We start from the raw sequence: 14,750 nt of genomic DNA, 5'->3' as shown, positions 1-14,750 counted from the left end.
ATGTACTCACCCAATTTGAGTAGGTAATTACAGTACAGTATAATATCAAAAAATCCGATAACTATTATATATGAATGTAAGTAGGTCCGTTTAGAAAATAAACGAAATATTTTCCTCCTTCCGGTTTACTCACCTCATGAATGACGTAGGCAACTTGTCGCATCTGGATTGTTGTCACTATTTGCATCTCTTTCTGGCCGGGCCCTATAAAAAGAGATGCACTCATTAACCCAGTCTTGCAACAATATTATAAGTTGTGTTGTACTGACCAGGTATTGGAACCGGTACCAAAAATACCGGTATACTTAACAGCTTTGGTGCCGATAATTACGGTACCTAATACTGCTTGAAATTTGACCGAAAATACCGGTCCTAAAGCGGGATGTAATATACCGGTCGGTACCTTTGGCACTGACTGAGTGAGTAGTTTCGTGAAGTACCACTTTTCGCACCACTTTGAATTTAGCCTTTCACCAGAGTTCGTGCCTCTATTATTGCCTCATAAAGGAATAAGTAAAAAATTCAATACCCAGCTGTAAGGCAAGACTAAAGTGTCAAAACAATGGAACGTCACTAACTAGCCAGTTTTAAAGATTCATCGTTAATATAATTTCATACTTAAACTGATCATGATAAGGTACACTTTTGAGCAAGCAATTTTTTTTAGTGATTGACCAATGTGCGTGTTTACGCATGTCGATGTATTTAGTCTTGATAGCATAGCTATTTAATATTATTAATAGTTCCAATCTAAAACTATTTACTTATGACATCACATGACCTAAGATGGGTTTCTTGCAATTCTTGCATGCAAGTTTAGACCTGTCTGTAAATGTGCATGACGCATCACCTAACGTAAATGTTGAGTGCAACAACGCATTTGTAAACGACTACGGTGCATAATCATGTAACAATAACTTGTAGCTTATGTTTGTTATTATATATATATATATATACCTACAGTATATAATCACTAATCAATCAGCATCAGTTGAATGACATCATTATAGCAGTCTATTTAAGGTCCTACTGCAGGCACAGGCCTTCTCTCAGAATGAGAGGGCTCAGGCAGTAGGTACTTGGGCAGCAGGGCTACTACGAAACTCGAAACTCGAAGTTCGTGTCGTGCGGTCCCTCTGACACTTACACTATTAAATACGAGAGCGAGAGGGACCGCACGACACGAACTTCGAGTTTCGAGTTCCGTAGTAGCCCTGCTGGTCCCATGCGGATTGAGAATTTCACAGTTAGTAGATGTTTTTAACTTAGTGACAACGTAGTGACATTAGAATCATGTTATGAAAAGTAAAAAAAGACATAGAATTGATATAATGTTCATTTATTTGGCATAATATACAGATAAAACTACATATTAACCATAGTAGTCTGCTAACATAGCATTACAATATATTGCGGCTTTTTCTATGAACGTATTTAGTACATTGTGTCTTAAGGGCGGTAAATAAGGAATTACGAACGAGAGACTATTAGAATGAGTCGATGTTCGTAATTCTAGTACCGCCCGTGCGACATACGATGTTTTTCATCACATTTGCGAGTAAAATTGTTTATTTGTAAGACAAAATATTATTTTTGCCTCATTGCCGATACCTTAGGCTGCGGCTCTTGGGCAGCGCCAGCGCCGCCAGCATCCTCTCCTGCACAGCGCGCCCGAGCTACGGGAGGGGGTGCGCGCGCAGCAGCGCCCGCAGCAGTATCAGTACGGGCACTGACTCATTTACCGACCTTAGGCTTCATGATAAGAAAATTTGTACGCGCAATGACTCATTTACAGACCACGGGTTTCATGACAAGCACATTAAGGTCGAGGGTTTTATTTGGGGGGTTGCAACCAAGGTACCCTGCATGTTACGACACTGTTTACGAGCAAGTGTAATAAAAAAGATTTTGCATTAAAACTTATATTACAGTGTTTTACAACATGTATGTATAGATGAATAAGCGAGAGCTTTGAATTGCATTTGTAATGGTTGTACGGTTCGCATGAAAAGGAGAATAACTTAAGTATTTCTCTTAATTTAATGAAAGTACATATAATACTCAGCCCTTTTTTGCTTTCATTCGCTATTATTAGACATTATTTTATCATTTCGCTTTATTTTACTTTTAATCGGACCAAAATTATTTTCTGACATAGTTTTTAAAAACTGTGTAACTTACAGTCGTACGGGCCCAGAGAGAATTATTTTGAAAATTGTGAGAATACAATAAAATCAGCCGTTAAAATATACGCACAACATAAATTATATTTAGAATTTGACACTGAAACTGAATACCACTACATATTTATGCAATTCCACGCTCCCGGTAATTTATCTATAAAGAACTATTGCTCTTTTATTATTTAAAGTATTAAAAATTAAACTAAAGTAGTCTAATTTAAAACAACATGTAAGAATAATGATAAAATAAATAGGGCACGCACAGCACAGCAATACCGAGATTATTCCTAAAATATAAAGCTTTTGTTAAAAATGAAAAAAATGCAAGCTTTTTTGCTGCCTGTAATTGTATGTCATTTAATCTACGCATGCATACCAAATTTAAACTAATTTAGAATTTCGAGTACTTTAAGCGGGTGGAATAGGACTTGTTGCAAACACATACGTACATAACACAGAGACGCCTACACACGGTAATATACAGGCCCTATGCTACGAAGTGCAAAGTTCCAACTTCGTATCTTGCCTTCCCGCTGACGCTTATATTATTTAATACGAGAGTGAGAGGGACGGTACGATACGAACTTCAATTTTCGAACTTCGTAGTAGCCCCTCAGATGCTACACACACACAGGCTAAGTTGTGTCCAGTTAAAAAAAAAGATTGTAATATATAAATAATAAATAAATAATTGTTTAAAATATGCTGTAAATTCTCCTTATGTATATACATATATTTAATTATAAATTAGGAATTTAAAGGAGCTCGTTGAAATTGTACTAAAATTTTAAGAACGCCTTTTAACAACTTCCATTAAAAGTATTTTATGTACTTTCTTTCGCATATTTACATAACAGTGATTCAAGCATTTTTTTGCGAAACCAATATTAAAACTAGGATCACTAAAGTTCTTAACCAACCTACAAATAACTTGATTACAAACTATAGATCAGTCCCTTATACTTTTATTCTAACCACTGCTGGCCATATATTACATATATCTAAGTTGCTAACAAAAACTAAATAAGCGAGACACATTTCAAGTAACACTCAAATTACAATCAAGCTATCCTAATTAAGCGTATACATAAGTAAAAATAAATCAGTGACAACCTTTTGTCACTCAACACATTAGCTGGCACATCACTAGACTTGTATTAACATCTTTAGGTGATATGCTTTGTCGTTGGGTATAAGGGCCGGTACAGACGGACAGCATTTGAACTGCAACCTACAGTTCGAGTGCAGTTTTGCTGCAGTTGGTGAAACTGCATCAAAACTGCAAACCTACCGACTGTGCAGTCCGCTTACTGTTCCCGTGCAGTCCTGTCAACCGCACACCGACTGGAAGCTGGCTGCACGGTCGTAATGCAGTCGTATTGCAGTTGAAGAAACTGCAATAGAACTGCGAGAGAAGCATTGCAGTTACAATGCAGTTATATCGCAGACGTTCGTCGTAAAGGAGACTGCGTCGGTGCTCAGGGCCGACCTTAGCTATCTAGACGACCTGGACGAGTCATGCCTTTGGCGCACTTTTAGCGACAAAATGACAGGTCATGTTTGTTAAGATAAAGAATACTCATACTGACTTCTACGAGATAAGTCTATAAAAGTTAATACGCTGAGTCTAGTTGTCCTTTGGAGACCGATTAAATAGGTATTCAAATTAAGTGGTTAAGTTGAGCTGACGCGCGCGGCACCCCCTAGTACACTCGGTGCCCTAACATAAGTATCCACTTTTCTATTACATAAGTAAATTAGGGAACCAACCGTACCTGGCGCCCCGGTCACCCGAACCCGATACTGTTGGCGCTGTTGGAATACCCGTATGCGGTGTGGAATCTCTGTCGCTAACAAGCAAAAAGCGCTAACCGTGTCTTCGGAATTCCTCCAGTGTGTTTCAACATATCTCGAATATTTGGAATCAACTGGCTTCCACGCCGGCGGCAAAACCCAGCCACTACATCCGTTAAAATTCACCCATGTTTAGTATTCTTCATAGTCGTAATAGTCGTCGTCCTGCTCGTTTCTCAGCAGGGCTCCCAGAGACAGCTCCGAAGCGGCGTCCGTCGGCTCGGGTTCCGCGTCCTCATCGTAATCTTCGCCAGCATCTGGAAGGAAGGTTTTCACTAATTATTGTTTTGCCAGGTCCATATTTCTTCAGAACAGAGAACATGGTGCTTTTAGTCTAGTAGTTTGTAACCCCAATACAATGACCCTTTATTTAACACCAGAATGTAGTAAGCACTACAGAAAACAGAGGTACAGTACAGTCAACGACAAAGAGATTTGTCGATACGACCAATGTTACAAAAATATGTATATACCCTTTATTGACTTAACTTTAAAGTCGTATTTACATGTTTTTGTAACTTAAGCAGTCAATACCGACATGTGTTAGTAAACTTGTGTATCAGTGCGTCTGTAGTTTGAATTATTTTAGCTTTTTAATGGATTGACCCATTAGGATTTTTTTTTTGATGTAATGCATGATTAATCGCGGTGGTTCCTTAGCCAAGTTCATAAAATTGGGATCAGCCGCGTAGGAGATATTGTACGGTCAAGGACTTCATGAGCCACCATGGTACCTGTTGCCGCTAGATGGCGCTGTATCCCTGAAAAATAAACATAAACTACTTATATAACCTGAAAACAAGTCTAAACTTAACTCTAAACATTTCTTTAAATATCTCGCTTACAATTACGATTATAAACTAATTTATAATTACTTACCTGTAGCGCCATCTATTAGTATTTAAGGAACAACTATTGTATAGAAATACATCTTTCTATGTGCAAGCGACCGCATGCGTGTGTGTGTGTGCGTTTTCTTAAGCACTTCAGTCCGTCTCAAACAGCCTACGCACGCTAACACATGTGCATATCGTTGTTTGCTCATAATTGACGACCGGACGACCGGATGGCTAAGTGGTTAGAGAACCTGACTATGAAGCTTGAGGTCCTGGGTTCGAATCCCGGCCGGGGCAGATATTTGTGTGAATAACACGAATGTTTGTTCTCGGGTCTTGGATGTTTAATATGTATTTAAGTATGTATTTATCTATATAAGTATGTTTATCCGTTGCCTAGTATCCATAGTACAAGTTTTGCTTAGTTTGGGACTAGGTCAATTGGTGTCAAGTGTCCCATGATATTTATTTATTTATTTATTTAATTTCGGAAGTAACACAAAAACACCGCCTTTCTCATTTTCCCGCTTATCCGTTACAGTAGGTACCTTTTCAAAGGAAAAGTCATTACGATTTTTCTTGTTAGTTAATGCGATGTCACTATGACGTTTACTGTGAAATGGTTCCATGGGGTCTCATGAATGATTAAGTCCTTGACCGTACTTTGTATAATAATTATTTTTGTAAAATATCGGGTGTCATCGAACTTTCATAATGGTGCGGACAAAAACTATTCGACCTGTAATACACTCCAACTAATCATCATCATCATCATCCCAGCCTATATACGTCCCACTGCCGGACACAGGCCTCCTCTCAGAATGAGAGCTTGGGCCGTAGTTCCCACGCGGAAGTTACCTACACAAACACATGAAAAAAATTGGGGAACCCGGTGGAACTCGAGTTGTTACGATGTCACGCCATTGATAATTTCTTACCAACTAGGGCCGGTGTTGCGGCCTTCGGAGTGGCGGGCGCGGGTGTTTTAGGGCCCGGCGTCCTGGGTTCCGCAGGCGACGGGCTCGCTACATTCAAGGTGGGTATCGTGGGGGCCTTCTTCTTACGTTTCTTGGGCACCGGCGACGCAGGCACCTGGATCGGGGTGGGAGGCTTTGATCTGAAATTAACACGCTTCGAAATTAATATCTGGAGCAACAATAATAGGTGTAGAATTTTCAATAAAACGTAGTTGTCTCTACATAAGTTAGATAACTATTCACACAAGGTTTATACATACATTTACACATATGTATAGTCAACAAAAAGTACAGTCAGTAAAAACTATGCTTTAAAACCTGATTTGATAATCAACTCCTAAAAAAACACACTCTACACACTCTTATTACCATGGCAGTAGAACTGTATGTAGATCATTTTAAGCACCGTATCTCATCCACTTCTGCTGCTCACTGTACATACATAAGTAGCAAGTTAAATAAAAGCTTGTAAAATCGTTACTTACTCGACTACAGGCGTCGCAGTTTCCCTCACAGGCGACACTGGCGCCCCGGGATGATCCAATGTCTTCAGTATATTATAGTTAATCTTCATACTGATCCGCTTTTCCGCTAACATCTTCTCTATCGCCTCGCCGGCCGTCGCGGCGTTACACGGAGTCTTCTTTTTGTAAGAACCCCTCACTTTCTTCTTTTTGTCTTTGCCTTCCTCTTTTTCTTTTGCGCGCATTTCCTCTTTTACTGCGAATTGAATTTTTTTTTTATTCAACTGGATGGAAAACGAGCAAGTGGGTCTCCTGATGGTAAGAGATCACCACCGCCCATAGACACCTGCAACACCAGGGGGATTGCAGATGCGTTGCCAACCTAGAGGCCTAAGATGGGATACCTCAAGTGCCAGTAATTTCACCGGCTGTCTTACTCTCCACGCCGAAAGACAACAGTGCAAGCACTACTGTTTCACGGCAGGATTAGCGAGCACGAGGGCGGTAGCAATCCGGGCGGACCTTGCACAAGGTCCTACCACCTGCCAATAAAACATTATTTTTATTATTCTTCAAAGGGAGTATGTTTGTTTGTTACGCATTCACGCTTAAAGTACTCAGCCAAACGTGATAAAATCGTCGGGTGACAAGCAAAAGTCACTAAATACCAAATACCTACTTACAACAAAGCTAGTATCTCAGTATGAAATTACTGACTGGATACGACTTTTTGAAGAACAGTGACAGAAATTTTTGTAACTTTTGCTTGTCATCCGGCGAAATATGACATGGATATAGTTCGAGATTGAGAATGAAATAGGATAGTTTTTATTCCGGAAAATTGTAAAGATCCCGCGGGCGCGTGTAATACAAATTCTTATAAAAATGAAAGGTTAGGTTAGTTTTCAAAAACTCATTGACAAAATCGGCTGAAAATCATCTTCGTTTTCGGGGAAATTGATCAGAAACCAGACAAGGTCACTTACACATTGTTTATCAAACCCTATACAACATCAACTTACTCTTCTGCTCCCTCAAATAGCCGGCGTTGATCTGATTCCAGAGCTTAGTCTTATGTCTCGCTTCCTCTTCACTCATAATTAAAGAACTGATATAATCCTCCTCGCTCGGGCCTAGTATCAGCTCGTCGGCGTTATGCAGGTCTTTGGCGAAGTGAGACTTGGGCTCCGGTTTTAAGAACTTCTCGTTTTTCTCCTCAGGCTGGCCCAGGCCTATTACTGCTAGATCTGGACCTGTAATATGCAATTTTAAACCTTAACCCTTTTCCAGACATAGTGCGGACCTGTACGGACCAGCACCAATATCTGACACAATAAGCGTGCATAAATATCTGATACGACTCTATTTCTAGGGCCGGAAGGACGTGTCAGATATTTTTGCACGCTCCGCTGTGGCAGATATTAATGCTGGTGACTGTACTGCAGCATGATATTTATTCTCGTATCTTTATTGTGTAAGTACATCAAGATGGTTAATGTTTAAAAAGAGAAGCTCAGGGCCCTATTTTATAAACGAAACAGGCGACAAATTATTACGACAACTCGAAGAAAATTCTTGACTTGAGAATTTAAACCGGGTTTCGTATTGAACGAGATTTAAAGTAGTCCATGTCACCTGTCGGGTTTATGATGTAGGGGTCTGAAAGTGACTGACTCACTTTCAGGCCCTCATCTCGTCAAACTAACTAACTCTAATGAAAGCCCAGTACAACATCTTAGACCTAGAAAGCTGAAATTATACATAAAGCGCCCTTTTTATTAGTAATCCTCCCTCCTCTATCCCCCTCCCCTTTAGGCCGGCAACGCACCCGCAGTCCTAATTATGCTCTAGGTGTCCATGGGTGGCGGTGATCGCTTACCATCAGGTGGCCCGCATGCTCGTTTGCCAGCTATTTGATAAAAAAGTAGAAGAAATAAAAAAGACATAATTTATTGAACGTGATACAAAACTGGAAAATAAAACGAATGACATAAAATCATCAAAATCTGTTTTGACAATTGATTTTTAAGATATTTAAAACAAATCTTTCGCAACTCGGTTTGCCAAACAAAAAAAAATATTCCCTATTCCCGCGCGATAAGCAATCGTGTAACAGGTTTTAAACTGTTAAATGAACTGTTCTTACCAAGCCCCTTTTCCAACTTCATCTTCTCCTGTTTCTGCACCTCTTCGGACTTGGGTTGCATCTCATTGGCTATCTCTCCCAGCAGGGTGAGTGTGTCTTCTGCTGCAAACCTGGAGGCGTCCGCGTCCTCTGATGCGCCTGCATCTGGAAGCACATTACTTATTACAGCGGGTCTATTGGGACCGTGCCAAGCGGATGGTGAGGGGAGCCGAAACGATCACAGCGCTCGCTACGGCAAAAAATTAAACCAATGGTGCTGGCTTGAGCTGTCAGATTGTATGGTTTCGCAGTAAACATTGATTGTTTTTAAGATAAATGTGGTCGTAATAAGTTGTGTTGTTATAAATTGTAGTTGTGACAACATATGCCCAATAATGCTCATAGTAACCACCGCTATGTGGCGATGTCGTCGCGCACGGTCCCAATATAAATCATAGAATTAGAATGCACTACATTTACATTATTAGATATTTGATTTAAAGTAACTAAAACGAAGCTTAAAAAAATACAGTGTTTGTACGTGTGGAAGAAATAGTACATTGTGTCTTTAGGGCGGTAAATAAGGAATTACGAACGAGAGTCTATTAGAAGCTCGAAGTCGAAGACAGGGCTTTAATAAGTCGATGTTCGTATTTCTAGTACCGCCCGTGCGACATACAATGTTTTTCATCATATTTGCGAGTAAAATTGTATATTTGTAAAATAAAAACTAATATTATTTATATTTTTTCAAAAATTGCTGATACCGCTGATTGCGCTCTTGGCAGCCCCAGCTCCGCGCCTCCCTGCCCCCCCCCCCCCTGCATGTGCCCGAGCAGCACGCCATGCAGTAACAAACTCATTTACCGACCTCAGGCTTCGACAACAAAATTAGTACGGGCAATGACTCATTTACCGACCACGGGTTTCATGACAAGCACATTAAGGTCGAGGGTTTTATTTGGGGGGTTGCAACGCAACCAAGGTAGCTTGCATGTTACGACACTGTTTACGAGCAAGTGTGATGAAAAATAAGCTTTACCTCACTCCTTCCTTTCATATAATTTTCATGAATATTGTTTTTCTGTTGGTAACAAGGCTGTAAGGATTATCTTATTGCCACAATTTAGTTAAAATGGTTTTCATACACATACATTACGTAATACTCACCAACACCTAATACTGACGATGGCGTTGACGAAGCTGCCGCCTTTCTTCTTCTAGAATTGTCCTTTTCCAGCTGTGCGTCAATCTCTTTCTGCAGATCTGTCATCTCCCTCTCTCCATCTTCTTCTTCCATTAACTGAAATAGAAACACTTTGTTAGACTGTTAATGGCAATCTGTGCAATGACTAGACATAGAGCCGCAGTGCCAGCTTTGGGGGGGGGGACACACACCAGGTACTAGAGGGCGCCACGCGCGCCAGCTCCACTTAATTTGAATACCTACCTATACTTTTATCCATCTAAAGGAAAACTCATAAACTAAATATTACTAGCGTAAATAGACCAACATTGCGGCATAAGCTATGTGTGGGAAAGAGATAAAATCAAAATGTCAGCGTGTCCCGTTTTGAATCAGTTAGCCTCGTTTAGCCTCCTGTCAAAATTGTCGTCGTATTTGTTTTGAGTTTTTTTCTGCAATCCTTTCGATTTTTTGCATAAAACGATAGGATTCCAGAATGGTGTCGTATTCTGTGTTGAGTTGTGATAACGCAAATAAACATACATTTCACAGGTAAATATGATTGTACAAGTACCATTTTTATAGCTCTTATTTTCATTGAATGTATTCTCAAATTTACTTATTAATATGCTAATATGAAGCGGTAAATAGTCTGTTTCCTAAATATGGCTTGATTTCTAATATTTGTGTGTTAAATAAAAATATATTGTATCCGTGAACTTGAGCACTTAAGGCGTAGAGTTTGAATATTTTTAATCGATACCTATATCGATATTCTTACAATAAAGTTTTGTACTAAAATTTGTATCTGCTTTTCTCCGATTCAAAGATTTGAGAAAATAAAAGTAAAATAACTTAAAATTGAGAATTTAATGATTTTAGTTACTTAATAGTTGTCAGTTATTTGTTGAGTTGTGTTATTGTTTTTATTAGGTGTGTTATATTGCTATTGTTTTATTTTGTTTAAAATTGAACCAGAACCTGGTCCATCAAACGTGAGCGCACAAAGTACAAACAAACAATCTTAGATAATAGGTAGATATTGAAGTTATCAAGAATTAATTTTACTATTTGAATATTTGTGTACGTGAAAATGTTATCGATTTCTGGAGTGACCGTACGTTGACTCAGACGTAGCACAATAATCGTGTAAAGTCAATTAAGCGATAATTTCATCCGTTTCGTTCGAGTCATTTTTAATATTGAGGTAACAATTGGACTTTTTGCCATGCTAACTAAAAATACCTTAAGTGTTCATTAAAGCTTAGTAGGTACTATCTTGTTTGTGTTTTATTCATAGCTTACTATTTGCACTCTCGACATACGAATATAGGTACCTAACTGTCTAGTGTAAAGTTAACGACGAACGACGAGTGACATGAGTGGGAGTGACAGATATTTGCTGGCAATTTTTTTTTTTAGAAATGTTTATGAAATTTCTAGTACCTACTTTACTGCAACAGCCCTTAAGATTTATTTGTACTGTGTACCTTACCTATATGACGATACTGGATATACGGGTAGCAGTGAGGGCAACTCTAAAACTCACACAGACATTTACAAATGTCAAGCAAGGTCTGTTCGTCCAAGTAATATTAAGTTTATGGGAAAACTGGTCCCAACGCATTGACTTTTCTAGACTTATCTGATAGGAGTGAATATGAGTATTCTATGTCTAACAAACACAACCTGTCATTGGGTCGCTTGAGGTATCTAAAAGGGTGCCAACTCACCCGGGGTGCCTAGACGGCTAAGGCAGGCCCTGTAGAGCCAGGATAAGAAATATCCGGCTTTTCAGTCAGACAGCACGTCGCGCTTTTATCTCGCAAGACAATTCTATGATATTTACCTTCTGTAAGCGTTCCTTATCCCGCTTCCTAGCGGCTCTGAAGGCGGGGGGATCCTGTTCCTCCTCCAGATCTACCGTCATGAACTCCTCAAGAGTGAGCGCACTGGACGGCGTGTCGCCAAACTCTAGGAGTCGCTTCCGGAGTGTTGATTCGTGGACTTTTACTATTCGCACCACGTCGGACGGTGTGCGGGAGAAGCTGTGGAGCCGGGCTGCTATTAGGAGAGCTGGAATGAAATATAGATAAATTAGTCTTAGACTAAAATACCAGCGTAGTCGAATTAATTAAACAAGTTCCAAATTGTGAAATGCTGAGTCAGCGACCGTTTTGCTTTTGCGGGGTCACGCAAAATTGTGTATTATGTTACTATTTTTGTGTGTTTTCACATTTATTTCTTATTTGGTTTATTTGTGTAAATGTTATTGTATTTGTGTGTCTGCCGTATTAGTGCATTCTTCTTTCTTTCTTTTTTCTTTCTATATTTATAGACAAGTTTATAATTTCACTTCGTAACAAACGCAAAGTGTAAAAGTATTCTATTATAAAGCTTTTATTATTTGACAAGCTTTAAAAAATAGAAAGGCTGAATATTGACAACTCTTTACTCTCCAGTTTTCACTACGTATTCAGTATGTTTAAAAAAAGCTTTGACATCAAATATTTCCGCCTCTAAAAAACAAGATTACTCTCGACTCTCGGCTCTTCAAATTTTCATGCAAAACGCAAAATGTAAAATTGCTAAATACGAAAAAATATTTGTACTCTGGGTCTTAATAATAATATTCTTTTATTTCGGAGATTATCCATATCAAGTTAGTAACAATGAGAAACCTTAAAGACTTCACCCAAGTTAAATTCCTGTGTACTTAAATCAAATGCCTGGCCGACTCTTGTTCACTTTAACTACTAATCTCACTTGCATAATAATATAATGTTAATTTTATAACACCGTATATCAGTGTGGTATACCGTGAAAAACAATACATAATTATTTTGAGGAATGATGGTTTTTCCACTAAATTATTTAATTCCATTTCGTCTAATCTGAACATTTATATAACTGATTAAACCTGTTTGAATAAAATAGGTACTAGACAAGTGGCCATGGGAAATTTTGTAGTGATGCGCAGAACACTTAACTTTCAATAGGTTTTCGACCTCACACATTGCAAATTGCAGTAGGCACTTCAGGACAAGGGCATTTTCAAGATGTTCATACGACTCGAAACATAAATCGTTAGTAGAATCGAGTCTTTAGTGCGTACTTGAAAACAAATATCGATGCAGAAACGCTTGTCATTTTGCAACTTGACAATTATAGTGTAACTTTTAGATATATATATTAACAGATCTAAATTAAATACCAGGATTCCGAAAAACCGTGGGGATTCTCAGAAATTATATCGTGGTTTTCTTGACGCTACATAAGAAACAGCCGTGACAAATTATATCGTGGTTTTCTTGACGCTACATAAGAAACAGCCGTGACAAATTATATCGTGGTTTTCTTGACGCTACATAAGAAACAGCCGTGACAAATTTCACGGGTCTATCTAAGCTAACGACTGAAATTTTGGAATTTTGGAATATCGTGATAATCGGTATCGTCTTTTGTGTTATTCCAAACTTCCAGCTATCTACATACCAAATTTCATCTAAACCCGTCAGCAGTTTTAGATTGAAAGGGTACCAAACATAGGCACGTACTCACGCAAACTTTCGCATATATTACTTTCGTAAGGACAGTAGGAATGAATAACTCGGTATATATTTTTTCACCTCAGCAGCTCAAACAGGCAGGTTTTGCTATGAAAAATCAGTGAGCAAAATCGCACCTTTAATTTAAATGTTCTCGCTGCTCAGGTGAAAAGTTGTATGTGTCACACGAGACCAAAGTTTTCTTGCATCTCGTGTGTTTGAATCCCTCGCTGATCTCAGGATTCTAACCTAGAATCACTCGCTATCGCTCGTGATTCAATTGTAGAATCCTTCGCTTACTCGGGATTCAAAATCAACACTCGCACCAAAAAACGACTTTGTTCTCTTGTTGCACAAATAACTATTTCTTGAGCCAAAATCTGATCTGAAGGGATAACTCTCGTCTTAAACCGAGTTTAGCTCGACATGTTTCGGGCTATTTCGTAGCCCTTCTTCTCAGGAGTACGCGGCATATCGAGCTAACATGTCGAGCTAAACTAGGTTTAAGACGAGAGTTATCCGTTACAATAATATCATTTAATATGAGGGAGTCTCACGGTAGTTTCATGTTCACGATCTGAAGAGTATAGGACCTACACTGTAGGTAATTCATAATCGCGAATCCCTTAAGGACATTATATATTACTACACATTATATTACCACATGACATTATATTTTTTTTTTTTTTTTTCTTTCTCTTTTATATATTTTCTATGAGTCATGTTGCTTGAAATAAATGAATATTATTATTATTATTATAGAATAGCTTATTTAGTAATGGCCGCCCTTACCAGCGCCACAGATGCCCGACGGCCGCCGCCCCGAGTGGATGGAGTCCCGCTTCATCCTCTGCACCAGACGCAGCGCCGTCATGCTGACCTCATGCTGCTTGTCTTCGAACTGCAGTTGCGACGAAAACCGTAAAATGTAGAGGCATGGATCTGGAACAGGTTTATGAAATTTAAAGCCCGGTTGATGGACGATTGACGGAAGACCTTAGGCTGTATTGACTAACGCGCTGATGTTTGCGATCATAGCCATCTCTTTCTACCCTCGTCTTATGCCGAGTGATAGAAAGAAGTGGTGAAAACGATGGTTATTCCAAGTGTGTTAGACGATAAGGCCTCTGGTTATAGCTGCAGGGCGCCTCCAACCGAAGCAACACGGTATTTGACAACTATTGAATTTACCATATCCTGTATATTATTAAAAAAATAGATAAGTACACAGACAATATTTAGCGTAGAGAAAAAATAATTCGGTTGAAAATTGAATTTATAGTGATTTTTTGAAAAATCTTTATATTTAAAACACTTCTCTTTTCAGCAAGTATGGCGCTACTTGCGTGTGTCCCACTGCAGGGCACAGGCCTCCTCTAGAACGAGGGGGCTAGGGCCGTAGTTCCCACACGGGCCCAGAGCGGATTGGGAGCTTCACACACACCATTAAAATTTCTTCGCCGATGTGTGCAGGTTTCCTCACGATGTTTTCCTTCACCGTAAATCTCGTGGTAAATTTTAAATGTAATTTCACACATAAATTCCGGAAATTTCTCTAAGTAAATATAAGACTGTCA

At 39.1% G+C, this 14,750-nt stretch overlaps 1 protein-coding gene across 1 annotated transcript in view; it reads right to left on the bottom strand.

The window, feature by feature from the left end:
* Nucleotides 1–1,318: 1,318 nt before the first annotated feature.
* The window catches only part of Brf (Brf RNA polymerase III subunit), a 40,325-nt gene continuing 26,893 nt past the window's right edge, over nucleotides 1,319–14,750 (bottom strand). Inside the window, exons 5-12 of the mRNA XM_074094537.1 lie at nucleotides 13,966–14,115; nucleotides 11,475–11,701; nucleotides 9,610–9,742; nucleotides 8,461–8,604; nucleotides 7,337–7,567; nucleotides 6,336–6,570; nucleotides 5,812–5,990; nucleotides 1,319–4,294 (exon numbers count right to left, since the gene is read on the bottom strand). Of these exons, the coding sequence (XP_073950638.1) occupies nucleotides 4,170–4,294; nucleotides 5,812–5,990; nucleotides 6,336–6,570; nucleotides 7,337–7,567; nucleotides 8,461–8,604; nucleotides 9,610–9,742; nucleotides 11,475–11,701; nucleotides 13,966–14,115 (1,424 nt within the window). The 3' untranslated portion in view covers nucleotides 1,319–4,169. The remainder of the gene's footprint in view (nucleotides 4,295–5,811; nucleotides 5,991–6,335; nucleotides 6,571–7,336; nucleotides 7,568–8,460; nucleotides 8,605–9,609; nucleotides 9,743–11,474; nucleotides 11,702–13,965; nucleotides 14,116–14,750) is intronic.

The sequence above is a fragment of the Choristoneura fumiferana genome, chromosome 11 (genome assembly GCF_025370935.1).
Source record: "Choristoneura fumiferana chromosome 11, NRCan_CFum_1, whole genome shotgun sequence".
NCBI lineage: Eukaryota > Metazoa > Arthropoda > Insecta > Lepidoptera > Tortricidae > Choristoneura > Choristoneura fumiferana.
Note: the sequence above shows the minus strand (reverse complement) of the source record. Positions and strands in the feature narration are given on the sequence as shown.